Below are 17500 nucleotides of genomic sequence, written 5' to 3' on the forward strand. Positions count from 1 at the left end.
GCTGTAGGATCTCTGTGTTGTGTGTGTGTGTGTGTGTGTGTGTGTGTGTGTGTGTGTGTGTGTGTGTGTGTGTGTAGAGAGAAAGTCAGAATCAGAATGGGATTTATTGCCAAGTAGGTTTACACCTACTTGGAATTTTTTCTGGTGTGAAGGTGCATACAGAAAACATAAAAACATAGAAACACAATAAGTACTACACATAACATAAAATCACAAATAAGTACTACACATAAGAAAAGTACTACACATAAGAACCAAAAAACACAATATATACGATACAAATATATAAACAATGAATATAAAAAAAAGTAAAGTGGAAAGTAGAGTGCAAAAAGCAAAACAGGAGTGCAATGTGGATGAGCAATGTGCAATGTAATGTGTGTTAATGTAACACAGACTTAGGGTGTGGGGGTGGGATAAGAGTCCAGGTCAGGTGGGGGTCCCGGGCCTTGTTAATAAGGCCAACTGCAGCCGGGAAAAAGCTGGTTTTGTGGCGTGAGGTTTTGGTCCTGATGGACCGCATCCTCCTGCCGGAGGGAAGAACCTCAAAGAGTTTGTGACCCGGGTGGGAGGGATCGGCCACAATCTTACCTGCCCGCCTCAGGGTCCTAGAGGCGAACAGGTCCTGAAGAGATGGAAGATTGCAGCCAATCACCTTCTCGGCAGAACGGATGATACGCTGCAGTCTGCCTTTGTCATTGGCAGTGGCAGCAGCGTACCAGACGGTGATGGAGGAGGTGAGGATGGACTCGATGATGCAGGTGTAGAAGTGCACCATCATTGCCTTTGGCAGGTTGAACTTCTTCAGCTGCCGCAGGAAGTACATCCTCTGTTGAGCTCTTTTGGTGAGGGAGCTGATGTTCAGCTCCCACTTGAGGTCCTGGGAGATGATGGTGCCCAGGAAGCGGAAGGACTCCGCAGTGTCGACTGGGGAGTCTCTCAGGGTAATGGGGGTGGGTGGGGCTGGGTTCTTTCTAAAGTCTACAACCATCTCCACTGTTTTCAGAGCATTTAGCTCCAGGTTGTTCTGGCCACACCAGGTCACCAGATGGTCAATCTCCCACCTGTAAGCGGACTCATCCCCACCAGAGATAAGCCCAATGAGGGTGGTGTCATCCGCGAACTTGAGGAGTTTGACGGACTGGTGACTGGAGGTGCAGCTGTTTGTATACAGGGAGAAGAGTAGAGGGGAAAGAACGCAGCCTTGAGGGGAGCCGGTGCTTATGGTTCTGGACTCAGAGACATATTTCCCCAGCCTCACGTGTTGCCTCCTGTCAGACAGGAAGTCTGTGATCCACCTGCAGGTGGAGTCAGGCACACTCAGCTGGGAGAGCTTGTCCTGTAGCAGAGCAGGAATGATGGTATTAAAGGCAGAGCTGAAGTCCACAAACAGGATCCTGGCGTAGGTTCCTGCGGAGTCCAGGTGCTGGAGGATAAAGTGAAGGGCCATGTTTACTGCATCGTCTACAGACCTGTTGGCTCTGTAGGCAAACTGCAGGGGGTCCAGGAGAGGGTCAGTGATGGCTTTGAGGTGAAGCAGCACAAGGCGCTCAAATGCCTTCATCACTACAGAGGTCAGGGCGATGGGTCTGTAATCATTGAGTCCAGTGATCTAAGCTTTTTTGGGGACGGGGATGATGGTGGAGGTCTTGAAGCAGGCTGGTACGTGGCATGTCTCCAGTGAGGTGTTAAAAATGTCTGTGAACACCGGAGACAGCTGATCAGCACAGTGCTTCAGGATTGTTGGAGAGACAGAGTCTGGCCCGGCTGAATTCATTCAGTGAATTCATTGGTTCATTGTAGGATCCTCCATTGGTGTTGACCGGCCAGAAAGTCTTAATTTTAGCACCGACTTCACCTCCATCTCTGTGTGTGTGTGTGTGTGTGTGTGTGTGTGTGTGTGTGTGTGTGTGTGTGTGTTTAGCAGCGATTTCACCTCCATCTCTCTGTCTGTGTGTGTGTGTGTGTGTGTGTGTGTGTGTGTGTGTGTGTGTGTTTAGCACCGATTTCACCTCCATCTCTCTGTGTGTGTGTGTGTGTGTGTGTGTGTGTGTGTGTGTGTGTGTGTGTGTGTTTAGCACCGACTTCACCTCCATCTCCAGATTTTCAGGAAGCATAGGGTGCAAAAAGCCTGCTGGAGTATGAATGGCAGACTGTTCTGTCTCCCTCTCACACACACACACACACACACACACACACACACACACATTTCAAAACACGCACATATTCACAATATCCCACAAAGAAAACACTCACACATATGTAAATGATGACAGCATTATGTGTTATTTTCAGTGACCTACTTTTCTCTGATATTGATTCCATGTCCTGTCGTGTCATTTCTCCATTCCCCTACTCAATTTGCTCCATTTTGTAATTCATTAATTGTCAAATGTAACATTATAAAATCGCTGCCTGCAATTCTGCTCTCTCGCTCTGAATGTATGTCTCTTGTCCAATCAGAAATTACCTTACCTGTTGTATAATGTCTATTTTGCTTCGCTTTTCTACTCTTTGTTTGATCATTTTAGGCACAGAATGCTAATGCTAATACTAATTTTGGCAGCTATTTTAGATTTAGTCTTATTCTTTAGACGAAAATGCATATTAGTTTTAGTCACATTTAGTCATTTTTATCCTTCTTAGTTTTAGTCTTGTTTTCGTCGACGGAAATGGGTCATGGGAAATGGCTTAGTCATGGGAAAAAGGTCGTTAACGCAAACTTTTTGTTAACGAAATGAACACTGTAATACTGCTAATAAAGCAACTTTAAAGTTGAATTAGAGAGGGACAGATAACATAAGGATCTAATAAAATAATGTAGACAGATACACATACTTTCTTCATACACATTTTCATAGTGGCTTATTGTTAAGCTGCAGGCTTAAGGAGTGTTTATGCTTTTGTAGAACGACATGTCGCCGCGACTACCTACAGTACCTACCTACTTGTCCTCCAGTGGTTTGGACTCTGTTTAGTCATTGTTGTATTTGTTACCGCAGCATGGCGTTCCCACACACACACACACACACCCGCGCACACACACTCACACACACACACACACACACACACACACACACACCCGCGCACAAACAGTTATCTGTCAGATGGTCCTCACACATCCCTGAAGGAGGATGCGAGGAGGAGGAAGGAGGTTTGGAGTGTAAATAGGAGGAGGAGGAGGGAGGTTTGGGGTGTAAACAGGAGGAGGAGGAGGGAGGTTTGGGGTGTTAACAGGAGGAGGGAGAGAAGGAGGTTTGGGGTGTTAACAGGAGCAGGAGGAGGAACGTTTGGGGTGTAAACAGGAGCAGGAGGGAGAGAAAGAGAGCCGCAGGAGACAGAGAGACAGAAATATGGTGTCATCTCATCTGCCCACTCACACTCATTCAATTAACCCACTTTCTCCTCTCCTCTCCTTCAGTGATGTGTGAGGACCATCTGACAGATGACTGTGTGTGCGCGGGTGTGTGTGTGTGTGTGTGTGTGTGTGTGTGTGTGTGTGTGTGTGTGTGTGTGTGTGTGTGTGTGTGTGTGTGTGTGTGTGTGTGTGTGTGTGTGTGTGTGTGTGTGTGTGTGTGTGAGAGAGAGATGAAGGGTCAAGTGTGGTTATTATATTAGGACCGCAGACATATTGAATCCCAGAGTGGAGTTGCACACACTCATAGATGTACATATCCACACAGTCAGATACATATACAGACACATACACTCATTCACACTCATAGACACACATATGCACATGTGTGCACACACACACACACACAAACACACATACACTCATTCATACTCATAGACACACATATGCACATGTGTACACACACACACACACACACACACACACACACACACACACAAACACACATACACTCATTCACACTCATAGACACACATATGCACATGTGCACACACACACACACAAACACACATACATTCATTCACACTCATAGACACACATATGCACATGTGTACACACACACACACAAACACACATACACTCATTCACACTCATAGACACACATATGCACATGTGCACACACACACACACAAACACACATACATTCATTCACACTCAGACACACATATACACAGGTACACACACACCCATGGTCACGCACATGTACACACACACATACACACACACATTTGGGTTGCCAGCTCCCACTAACAGCGCAGTGCCCTTTTAGCTTTTGTGTGTGTGTGTGTGTGTGTGTGTGTGTGTGTGTGTGTGTGTGTGTGTGTGTGTGTGTGTGTGTGGTTTTTCTTTGCCACCGTCGCCCTAGTACTTGCTCTGGGGGTTCAGGCTCTGGGCTCTGTGAAGTTCAATAGTTATCGGCACTACATAGCTAAATAAAATGAATTTTTTTGGCAGTGACTTTGTGGTGTGTGTGTGTGTGTGTGTGTGTGTGTGTGTGTGTGTGTGTGTGTGTGTGTGTGTATTGGCAATATGATCTGATATCTGATCTGATATCATCTGATGAGGATCTTATTTAATGTCTTAGTGTGTGTGTGTATGTGTGTGTGTGTGTGTGTGTGTGTGAATGGTGTTTTACGTTTTTCCAGGCATGTGGGTGGAGTAACGGGCCTTCCTGACCTGCTACGTGAAACAGAGTTTTAAGTGTGTGTCACTTCTTACGATTAGATCACGGTCAAAATGACCCCAAGCTGGGTCATCACATCTCTGGGTCATCATCCACTTGGTCTTATCATGCCTTCCTCTCTCCTCATCTATTTAGCAGCGATGTTGTGGACCAGATGGGAAAGAGGTAATTGAGTAAGGGAGGAATGATAGGCATTGGGGGGGTAGAGAGAGAAAGAGGGGGGAGAGAAAGCAAAAGAGAGAGCAAGTGTAAAAAGACAAGACATGCCCAGAGGGAGAGTCACAGCCGTGCCCATGCTGAGAGGGAGTCACAGCCGTGCCCATGCCCAGAGTGAGAGTCACAGCCGTGCCCATGCCCACAGTGAGAGCCTGCGTTCCGGGGGCAAAGCCTTGTGTTTTGATTGACCTGCTCACAGCCGGCAGTAGTGTGTGAGGTTACTAACATTACGAGCCTTGGTTTCCTCTTTTTTCATCTTCATGTAGGGTCTATAATAAATGCTTTCAGAATTCCCTTCTCCCGCCGTGTTTCTGCCTGGCAGTGCCATCGCACTCCTTTTGTTCAGACGCCTGACCCTAAACAAGGGTGTGAGACAGTGTGAGATGGAGATGGAGAGTGTACACAGACTAGGGTGTGAGATGGAGTGTGTGTACACAGACTAGGGTGTGAGACAGTGTGAGATGGAGATGGTGTGTGTACACAGACTAGGGTGTGAGATGGAGATAGAGTGTGTGTGTACACACACTAGGGTGTGAGACAGTGTGAGATGGAGATGGTGTGTGTGTGTACACAGACTAGGGTGTGAGATGGAGATGTGGTGAGTGTGTGTGTGTACACACACTAGGGTGTGAGACAGTGTGAGATGGAGATAGAGTGTGTGTGTACACACACTAGGATGTGAGACAGTGTGAGATGGAGATGGTGTGTGTGTGTACACAGACTAGGGTGTGAGACAGTGTGAGATGGAGATGTGGTGAGTGTGTGTGTGTACACACACTAGGGTGTGAGACAGTGTGAGATGGAGATGGTGTGTGTGTGTACACACACTAGGGTGTGAGACAGTGTGAGATGGAGATGGAGTGTGTGTGTACACACACTAGGGTGTGAGATGGAGATGGAGTGTGTGTGTACACACACTAGGGTGTGAGATGGAGATGGAGTGTGTGTGTACACACACTAGAGTGTGAGACAGTGTGAGATGGTGTGTGTACACAGACTAGGGTGTGTGAGACAGTGTGAGATGGAGTGTGTGTGTACCAAGGTTATTATAGTTTTGCATTTTTCACTAGTTTTTATTTTTATTTCGTTTTGACTTTTTGTTTTCAATTTCAGTTTAGTTTTAATTAGTTTTTAAAGCGAGTTTGCTAGTTTAGTTTAGTTTAGTTTGAGTTTAGTTTTTATTAGTTTTAGTCTTTACCGCGGAATGCAACAGACCAAGGGGGGGCCAGTCAAGGAAGCTTATTGTTTTTGCTTGCAAAACAAAATGCTCAAAATGAATAGAAGATACAAGCTATAATAAATAATATGTAATAAAAACTCACCAAACATACCATTTAAAAAAAAGTATTCACTTAGGACAGATGAACAGCCATCCACAAAAGACAACTATGAAAGATCTGTGTCAGACGTGTGTCAGTCAGAATTTGCGCATGTCCTGTTCAAACAGACAGGAGACAGCGAGACGGTGAGGCAGCGACGAGCTGTGCCTCATCTCAGATTGCGCAATCCCTCACAAACTGGGTTGAGCGCATGCGTAGAACCTATTTAGTTTTGCTGATCTGACGTAAAGCCGCAGTGAAAAAGCACAGAGAGGAGGCAAACAGTACCAAAGGCATACGCTGTACCTCTGCTTCAATGAAGGGAGCATGCGAGAGCCCATCGGTCGGGTTTATGCTTGTTCTGCGTATATTTGACCTTGACTACGAAAATGGAAGATTCTATAGCTAAGCTAAAGCATTTCTCATAACTGGACTTTCAATCAAAACGTGAATTGATCAATAATGGGAGACCAATGCCGTAGCTAAACGGTATGCTTCAAACGACGGCACAGAAGATAACTCGGTCGACTTCTCACACCCAAAGCCAAATTGCTTTGAAAATATTTTTAACCTCAAGAATAGATTTTGGTTTTGGACGTACAGCGGAGACCCTCAGGGGGCCTGTGCAACTTCGTAAGAGTTCATATTCACGAGTGCATAATCACACATATTAACACGAGTTCATCACAAGCTAGCAGCTGCCAACTGTATGTAGCTACCTTACCTATGTGTGTGTAAAGAATGCTGATATGAAAAACAACCAGTAGTCGATGTGCAAGCTGCCAATTGAATGGTGATTTAAGCTACTGTATTGGGTTTATATATTTGTAAATCTGACTCTGAAGTGCCTCACCAGCCACGAACCTCACCGCACGTTACTTTTCCAAGTAGCCTAATCCCAAATAGGACTGTCGCTTTCTCCCGACTTTTGCCGCCATGAAACCAGGTGAGGGGCGTGTACTAAAAGTGGTACGGCGGGAAGATAGACTAAATTGTATTAAATACATTGACAAAGACGAAAACTAAGGACATTTTCTCTATAATTCTATTTTATTGTAGTTAGTTTTGTAAAGACACAATACAGTTTCAGTTAGTTATCGTTTTTTTATAAAGCCTCGTTTTTATTTTTATTTCAGTTAACGACAAAAAAAATCACACCTCGTTTTCGTTTTTTCGTTAGTTTTCGTTAACTATAATAACCTTGGTGTGTACACACACTAGGGTGTGAGACAGTGTGAGATGGAGATGGTGTGTGTACACAGACTAGGGTGTGAGATGGAGATTGAGTGTGTGTGTACACACACTAGGGTGTGAGATGGAGATGGAGTGTGTACACACACTAGGGTGGGAGACAGTGTGAGATGGAGATGGAGTGTGTGTGTGTACACACACTAGAGTGTGAGACAGTGTGAGATGGAGTGTGTGTGTGTACACACACTAGAGTGTGAGACAGTGTGAGATGGTGTGTGTGTACACACACTAGGGTGTGAGAGAGTGTGAGATGGAGATGGTGTGTGTACACACACTAGGGTGTGAGATGGAGATGGAGTGTGTGTGTGTACACACACTAGGGTGTGAGACAGTGTGAGATGGAGATGGAGATGGTGTGTGTACACAGACCTCCGGAGCTGCATGGCAGCCTTGCCTTATGATGAGGTTAGTTATGTCACAGTAGGTGAAAGAGAGAGAGACTGAAATAGATAGATAGATAGATAGATAGATAGATAGATAGATAGATAGATAGATAGATAGGGTGTGTGAGAGACATTGAGAGAGTGAAGAAGTGAGAGAATGGAAAGAGATAGATAGATAGATAGATAGATAGATAGATGGATACTTTATTAATCCCGAGGGAAATTTAGGTCATCCTAAAGTGTGTCTTCCAGAGCAGTAGTTCAGCTTGGCTCTGACGAGGCTTGTGATGTTGTTGGCATGGCCGTGTCCGCCTTCTTCTCGTCCTGCGTTAGGGCACCAGTGACTGACAGGAACATTCAGGGTTCTGACATTCGGCGGGTTATACAACCCGGTTCCCCCCCTATGATTCTCCCCATCACTGGCTAGCTGCAGCGCAGGCAGCTGGGATCGGAATAGATGGTGGTGGCCTAGGCAACAGTGAACAATGGCTGTTCTATTCAAAGGCAACCTTGCTCAGCTCCAAAAGAAACACAGGGACAGCCACTCATGTGGGGCCTTAAGAATTTAAAGTGGCTATATAACATTGACTAAAAGCAATAATGCATTTAGTTGTGAACCTGATTGTTAGTATACTTTATAGTCATTATTAACTTCATATAGATTAATTTGCTATATAATTAAATATAGATGTTTAGATGTATAGAAGGTTTAGGCCATTCAGGAAATGTTTTATGTTCTGCATTATTTGAAGACGTACTACCCAGAGCTACCGTTAGGTACTACCATTTTCCTTTTTTTTTTTTTTTTTTAGTTATACACAGGAAATTAAGTTAAATTCCTTGTGCTATGCTTGGGAGTTCTCACAGTGGCCAATCCTCTCACTGTCACATGCAAGCACTCATAGCCAGCAACCTAACCAATATAATGACTGCCCAACCATAGATACAACAACAACAACGCACAGCTGGCTGGAGAAAGCCGCAAAACATTGTATCTGGGGTCGGCAGAGAGCAGACTGTATGAAAGATGTGATGTTTATTAGCTGGCTGAGTGCTAGGCTGGATGAGTATTAGTAGGATACTGGTATTGGAAAGCTCGAGAGGACTGTGGCGTTCTGTCTCTGATGTTTTTCCTGCGTCTCAAGGGGCTTTTGTGTTCTAAACATAACTGGCCATGTTGTTCTAGTCTGACCGTGACCTTTCCTCTGTGGAACTGGTATTGTGATCCTTCAGATGAGAAGGTCGTGAGGATGATGCCAGGTACCCAGTGTGTGCTCGTGCCCCACGTGGGCAGAGGGTGTAAGTGGAGTGTGTGCTCGTGCCCACGTGGGCAGAGGGTGTAAGTGGAGTCTCCTCCAGCCTTCAAAAGGGACATCAAGTAAACAGTTTGAACTAAGATCAAGGAAGTCAATTGGATGAAGCGCCAGAATGGACTAACCATCTTTGTTGCTTTGTAATATGTTGGCACTTAAATGATATGGCTTTGGTACATTTCATTCTGTGAGGCGCATTGTGTTACCTCCTGGTATGAAATGCGGCGTATAAATAAAGTTTGATTTGATTTGATTTGATTTGATTTGATCAAATTTTTTTGGGGAGTTCCTCACCTGGTAGAGCAGGAAGCTAACAACAACAACACCAAGATCATGGGGATTTTTCAGTGTTATTTTAAATGAATAAATGTATATGCTGGAGATGTAATCCATGCATTATCTATCTGCATTATCGGCTCTCCTTTTTGATGAGAAAAGTGGAAAATGAATTTATCTTCTTTACATTTAGCAATTATCCGGTTTTGTAAACAACAGGGATTAGGTAATGGACTGTGTCCAGATAATAGATTGTTTCTTGATAACTGATTGTTTTCTTTAATTTCCTATATCCGAATGGAAACTGTGTCCTATTTTACTTGTACAATGAACAAACATGGACCCCATTGTCCTCATATACCCGAATACATGGATGTGTTTCCAATTCCCTCTCTCTCTCTCTTTCTTTCGCTCTCATACAAACACACACGCACACACACACACACCCTCCTGAAGTAGTCAGTGATGTGAAACCTGTTTTCCGAACTCTGAGGCACACTGAGGGACTGTCCTCCAAAACATACGGGTCTGGGACACGGTTAATATTTGGTGTGAAAGCTAATAGCAGGAAGTAGCCTGACAAAGTGATAATCAGGCTGAAGTGTGTGTGGCCCAGATAGCCCAGTAAGGCTTGTGAACACGCTTACACGCTAACAGGTTCACACGCTCACAGGCTAACAGACTCACAGGCTAACACGCTCACAAGCTAACACGCTCACAGGCTAACAGGCTCTGCTGATGGCTCTGTGTCAGCTACCCACACAACCAGACGCTCAGAACTGCAGTCCAATCTTGCTAACTCACTCTCTCTGTCTCTCTCTCTTTCTCTGGGGAACAGAACACAGGACTGCTGAGAGAGGAAGGAGGATGGAGAGAGAGAGGCTGAGAGAGGGGGGGACATTGAAGGGAGGAGAGGATAAGAGGAAGAGAGACTGGAAGAGAAAGGGAAGAAAAGGAGAGGATGAAAGGAAGAGAGACTGGAAGAGAAAGGGAAAAGAGGTGACTATCTGAGGGGGGGGGACTTGGCTGAGCGCTGAAGCTGCTGAAGCTGCTGAGTCACTTGCGCAGACAGACAGACAGACAGACAGACAGACAGACAGACAGACAGACAGACAGACAGACAGACAGACAGACAGGCAGGCAGGCAGGCAGACAGACAGGCTAGGTGGGTGGATAGGGCCAGGCCTGGGCTTCCGAGCGGTCATCATAACACACACAGAACATAACACATGCTGTCGTCTCTGAGCAGCCACTGGGTCATGAGGACACACTGGCCAAGAGTCTGTGTGTGTGTGTGTGTGTGTGTGTGTGTGTGTGTGTGTGTGTCTCTGTATGTCTGTGTGTGTCTGTGTGTCTGTGTGTGTCTGTGTGTGTCTGTGTCACAGAGACACACTGGCCAAGAGTCTGTGTGTGTGTGTGTCTGTCTGTGTGTGTGTGTGTGTGTGTGTGTGTGTGTGTGTGTGTGTGTGTGTGTCTGTGTGTGTCTGTGTCACGGAGATACACTGGCCGACTGGCCCACAGCTAAGCCAAGAGTCCTACTCATTCACTCATTAAGTAGATATTTGTCCATTTGTACCCAGACCTACCTCTGTTCCATCAGTGTATGATTTCCTCTGGGAGATCAACCAGGATGCTGAAGATTCAAGGCCAGCGTTTTATTCACTAATTTGTCTAGCAGACATTTCTATCCATAGTGCTACGTATATGGAGGGCAATTTCATCAGCGATCAGACCAGTGACCCATAAGTCTGTCGGCTGAGTTAATGTAATGTCTACAAACCACCCGGAGGAAAGGGTAGTCATGTTAATGTAATGTCTATAGACCTCCCAGAGTAAAGGGTAGTCACATGTTAATGTACTGTCTACAGACCTCCCAGAGGAAAGGGTAGTCACATGATAATGTCACATGTTAATGTAATGTCTATAGACCTTCCAGAGGAAAGGGTAGTCACATGATAATGTCACATGTTAATGTACTGTCTACAGACCTCCCAGAGTAAAGGGTAGTCACATGTTAATGTACTGTCTACAGACCTTCCAGAGGAAAGGGTAGTCACATGATAATGTCACATGATAATGTAATGTCTACAGACCTCTCAGAGGAAAGGGTAGTCACATGTACACCAGGGTGTTGCTGGTATGTAGAGATGCAGTTAAGCAAACTGGTATTTGAGCTCAACAGCCGATCAAATTACTCCTCTCTCCTCCATGCTCCTGAGCGCACGTGTGTTGATCGGCTGGGATGGTTTATGACTCTGTCCTGGGATGTTGGATCTATTTCCTGGGAGATGGGGGCAAAAAGTGTACCTGGTCTCCCCCTACTCGTATATATCTCAAAAACAAATGTGTGATGCAGAACATGAGGCCGAACAAAAGTAGAAAACTAAGGATCTGTAGTTAGCTCAGCTGGTGCATCATGGGACCTGTAGTTTGCTCAGCTGCTGCATCATGGGACCTGTAGTTAGCTCAGCTGGGGCATCATGGGACCTGTAGTTAGCTCAGCTGGGGCATCATGGAACCTGTAGTTAGCTCAGCTGGGGCATCATGGGACCTGTAGTTAGCTCAGCTGGTGCATCATGGGACCTGTAGTTAGCTCAGATGGGGCATGGGCCCTTGCACCTTTGCACACGTCTCAGAACTGATGCCTACTTGTACTTTTCTTAGCCTTTTACTGTGCTACATTGGCCGCAATGCCATTTGGACCTTTGTGACAACTAGTCTATCTACTGTGCATTTAGCCTGCGTTGACCTCACATGTAATACCTGCCGTCCACAGGAGGAGACAAGTTTATCATTTCTGACAGTGGCATCACTGGGCAATAAAAGCGTATATTCTTTATGTTGTAAGGAAAAGCTCTTATGACTCAACCTGTGCGTGTGTGTTAGAAGATCATTAGGGATGGGTTAGTGTGTGTGTGTGTGTGTGTGTGTGTGTGTGTGTGTGTGTGTGTGTGTGTGTGTGTGTGTGTGTGTGTGTGTGTGTGTGTGTGTGTGTGTGTGTGTGTGTGTGTGTGTGTGTGTGCGTGTGTGTGTCCGTGTGTGTGTCTGTGTCTCTGTGTGTGTCCGTGTGTGTGTTTGTGTGTGTCTGTGTCTCTGTGTCTCTGTGTGTGTCCGTGTGTGTGTGTGTGTGTGTGTGTGTCTGTGTGTGTGTAAGTGTTCAGAGTGTTTCTTGGAAGGTTTCTCAAGAGAGTACTAGGACACAGTCACTGCAGGGTGAAACAGAAAGAAGACAGATTTATATTCTATGATTCATTTCATGATGGGCTATGTGTGTGTGTCTGTGTGTCTCTGTGTGTGTGTGTCTGTGTGTGTGTGTGTCTGTCAGATTTATATTATATGATTCATTTCATGATGGGCTTTCTGTCTCCTGACCTGTTTTTCTCCTGTCTTCTGCTCAACATGTCTATCTCTTCATCCTGTCTTCTGCTCAACCTGTTTATCTCTTCATCCTGTCTTGCCTCTTTATCTCTTCATCCTGTCTTGCCTCTTTATCTCTTCATCCTGTCTTCTGCTCAACCTGTTTATCTCTTCATCCTGTCTTGCCTCTTTATCTCTTCATCCTGTCTTCTGCTCAACCTGTTTACCTCTTCATCCTGTCTTGCCTCTTTATCTCTTCATCCTGTCTTCCCTCTTTATCTCTTCACCCTGTCTTGCCTCTTTATCTCTTCATCCTGTCTTCTGCTCAACCTGTCTATCTCTTCATCCCGCTGATGGAGATGGAAGTTATGGAATGTTAGTCTGACTACTGGAAGAGACAGACAAACCTACTGATCTAAAACTATTAATCCACCCCCCCCCCTCTCTCCCCCTGTCTCTATTTGTCTTTTCCTCCCTCTTTCTCTCCCTCTCTCTCTCTCTCTCTCCCTCCCTCTCTCTCTCCCTCTCTCTCCCTCTCTCTCTCTCTCTCTCTCTCTCTCTCTCTCCCTCTCTTTCAGGAATGCCAGTCCAGTTGGTGTTGTGTTGACGGGAGTGGTTGCTGTGTCTTACAAGGTTGCCATCGCATATGAGGGGTAAATATCTCTTTCACTCCCTCTCACTCATCCTCTTGTTCTCCTCTATCTTTTCTCTCTCTCCCTCTCTCATCCTCTCCTCTCTCCTTCTCACTCATCCTGTTGTTGTCCTCCATCTTTTCTCTCTCTCTCTCTCTCTCTCTCTCCCTCTCTCTTCCTCTCTTCTCTCCCTCTCTCATCCTCTCCTCTCTCCTTCTCACTCATCCTCTTGTTGTCCTCCATCTTTTCTCTCTCTCTCTCTCCCTCTCTCATCCTCTCCTCTCTTTTCCCCTCCCCTCCACACTACTTCTACTCCTCTTGGCATATGATAAGCACACCCACTTACAGTTGCGTGCTAAAGTTTAGGCACCATTGGGCAAAATCCGTAGTTTGTTGATCTTTGAAGTGAAAAGAAGTAAATACAACCCCTGCAGCAAAGAACATTTCAAAATGAGGATTTCTTCAAATCTTTGCCATGTTTGGGTACCCTTCAGCCTTAAATGTACAGTGTGTAAGATTTAGGGGGATCTATTAGAGGAAATGGAATACATTATTCATAATTATGTTTTTATTAGTGTATAAACACCTGTAACTATGAATCGTTGTGCTTAGAATGAGCCCTTCATGTCTATATAGGAGCAGGTCATCTTCCACACAGGCCAACATGTTGCAACATAATTATGAATGATGAACATTGAACACAGAGGCCACCATGTTGCGCCGCCATGCACACACACACACACACACACACACACACACACACACACACAGTTAGGATATGATGGCTGCAGCTCACCACCCACTCGCTCTCCAGGGAGAACAACAGGGCAGACACACACACACACACACACACACACACACACACACACACACACACACGGCCCAGAACAGGAGAACAACAGCACAGACACACGGCCCACAACAACAGGGCAGACACACACACACACACACACACACGGCCCAGAACAAAAGGGCAGACACACACACACACACATACACACACGGCCCAGAACAACAGGGCAGACACACACACACACACGGCCCAGAACAGGCAGCGCTGGCTCTCCAGAGGGCCTCTGGTTAAAGTGGCAGCTTGAATTTGAAGTTTGAGAAATAGAGGATCAAGCGTATTACTTAGCACAGGAAAAAAGCACGGCAGTGTGACCCTTGTTGTCAAAGAAGCAAAAACACGAAGCGAAACGGAATGGGCACAGGCCACGGCAGAACACAAGGATGAGCACTGGTGTGACCTTCCCCAGGTGGAAATGTTTTCTGAGTGCCACTGGAGTTGGCTGGGTTCTGCCGGAGGATAATAGCCCACCAATCTAAATGCAATTTGCTTTTTGAAAGCTTTAGCTTACAACATGGCCATGGGCATAATGACCAACACAAGTCATCTTTTTTCACCGTGTTGAAATATAATTGCTACCAGGATTGTCATTTTATATTTATGCGCTAAAACTAGAATTGATCTTTGTCAGTTGGACTCAGACCACTCCGAGGTCAGCCCACAGCTGCTGACAATGATGGTCAATAAAAGTGTAACGTTAAACAAAAAAAGCTTTTGGATCTCTCTCTCTCTCTCTCTCTTACATGGAAGCTTCGGCCTATAGTTTTACAGACTAAATAACTAAATACAGCTTCTAAATATCCATCTAAAGTAACTTCATCACTTGACATTATGGCTTCTCTGTCGTAAATTATAATAATTTGGAAGTAGCTACTGGCACCTGACAGGCACCGTACATTCTCCCATACGCTTGGAAAGACAGGGGTGAGGGAGGGGTATTTAGTCGGTTGCAATCTGCCACCATTGGGCAAAATCCGTAGTTTGTTGATCTGTGAAGTGAAAAGAAGTAAATACAACCCCTGCAGCAAAGAACATTTCAAAATGAGGATTTCTTCAAATCTTTGCCATGTTTGGGCACCCTTCAGCCTTAAAGGTACAGTGTGTAAGATTTAGGGGGATCTATTAAAGGAAATGGAATACATTATTCATAATTATATTTTTATTAGTGTATAAACACCTGTAACTATGAATCGTTGTGCTTAGAATGAGCCCTTCATGTCTATATAGGAGCAGGTCTCTTCCACACCGGCCAACATGTTGCAACATAATTATGAATGATGAACATTGAACACAGAGGCCACCATGTTGCGCCACCTTGTTTCTGCACACATACACACACACACACTTACACACACACACACACACACACACACACACACACACACACACACACACACACACACACACACACACACACAGTTAGGATACTGTAGGCAGGAGGCCCATGCACTTAAGGCGTGGTGCCCCAGCATGGCTCCAGTCTGAGTGCACCTCCAGCTGGCGCTCTTATGAAGGAAGTTGGCTGGGTTCTGCTGGAGGATAATAGCCCACCAATCTAAATGCAATTTGCTTTTTGAAAGCTTTAGCTTACAACATGGCCATGGGCATAATGACCAACACAAGTCATCTTTTTCACCGTGTCTCCGTGTTGAAATATAATTGCTACCAGGATTGTCATTTTATATTTATGCGCCAAAACTAGAATTGATCTTTGTCAGTTGGACTCAGACCACTCCGAGGTCAGCCCACAGCTGCTGACAATGATGGTCAATAAAAGTGTAACGTTAAACAAAAAAAGCTTTGGACATCATGTCAGCCAACAACTATCATGACGATTCACATTGAAGCTTTGGCCTATAGTTTTACAGACTAAATAAATAAATACAGCTTCTAAATATCCATCTAAAGTAACTTCATCACTTGACATTATGGCTTCTCTGTCGTAAATTATAATAATTTGGAAGTAGCTACTGGCACCTGACAGGCACCGTACATTCTCCCATACGCTTGGAAAGACAGGGGTGAGGGAGGGGTATTTAGTTGGTTGCAATCTGCAACCTCACCACTAGATGCCACTAAATCATACACACTACACACTACACCTTTAACCTCTCAGAACATAACAGTAACTTGTTAAGCCCTATTGAACTCATTAAGGACCAGGAAAGTGGGTGTAAAGAGTTGTCATTCAGATTGGTCAGACAACTCCAGCAGCTGATGAATTATCTGACTCCTCAAATGTTGTGCCAACACTAAACACACACAGGCACACACAGGCACACACAGGCACACACACACACACACGCACACACACACACACACACACACACACACACACACACACACACACACACACACACACACACACACACACACACACACACGCACCTCTCAGCAACTGACAGAGGATCTGAATGAACCTATCTGACGCCCAAAGAGCAGCAGAAGGTTCCAGAAAGATATCACAGCAGATATTTCTAGCTTCCAATTTCCAATGACTAAAATGTTGTTAAGAAATGTCTATTAGGGGCAACTGTCGAAGTCAAGGCGAGATACTGAGGACCAAGAACACTTTCAGTATAAAATGCATGTGTGCTGGGCAGAAAGCCAAGATTTATCTGACACGTGTGGTGACAACCCAATCATAAATATTAGGTATGAAAAGCAACATCTAGATCAAGCCAGGGAGGTGCCGTGAGCGGATGATGCTAAATGGTGTTATTTGTGTTTGGTGAAAAAGGGAACAGCATGTGATGAAAAGATCCCCTTGACAACTGTCAATCATGTGGGTGGATCTGTTCTGTTTGGGCATATTATAGCATCCAACGGCAGAGGGGTAAATTAAATTGTATTTAATTTAAAAAAACATGAAACATCATACATTGAAGCCAAGAACGAGGCTCCATTTACATCAAACTCAACACAATCTGCCTCTTCCACAGGGCGGCCCAAACTCAACACAATCTGCCTCTTCCACAGGGCGGCCCAAACTCATCACAATCTGCCTCTTCCACAGGGTTGCCCAAACTCTCGCACACAGATGGACATTACTTGAGAGGTGGTGTATCACTGACCCAGTTTCATGCTGTTAAACATGAGCTGAGCTGAGCTGAGCTGTGTTCACACCGAGTGATCGTTTTCACTAGAATCATTCAGACAATTTTACTCTTGCCAGACATCATGGACACAAAGTGTGTGTATATACGAATGTGTGTGTGTATATATACTGTATATACACATACACATATATATACATATATATGCCAATATGAGTCCAATTTTAAAACAATTTTGTCATTGCCAAC

General features: G+C 45.1%; 1 protein-coding gene across 2 annotated transcripts in view; it reads left to right on the forward strand.

The window, feature by feature from the left end:
• Positions 1-17500, forward strand: part of pemt (phosphatidylethanolamine N-methyltransferase) — an 87552-nt gene that overhangs the window by 65634 nt on the left and 4418 nt on the right. For both annotated transcript variants that reach the window (XM_012823226.3, XM_031568364.2), the window contains one exon: positions 13292-13366. In XM_012823226.3, coding sequence (XP_012678680.1) covers positions 13292-13366 — 75 coding nt within the window. The remainder of the gene's footprint in view (positions 1-13291; positions 13367-17500) is intronic.

Source organism: Clupea harengus, chromosome 1 (genome assembly GCF_900700415.2).
Source record: "Clupea harengus chromosome 1, Ch_v2.0.2, whole genome shotgun sequence".
Taxonomy (NCBI): domain Eukaryota; kingdom Metazoa; phylum Chordata; class Actinopteri; order Clupeiformes; family Clupeidae; genus Clupea; species Clupea harengus.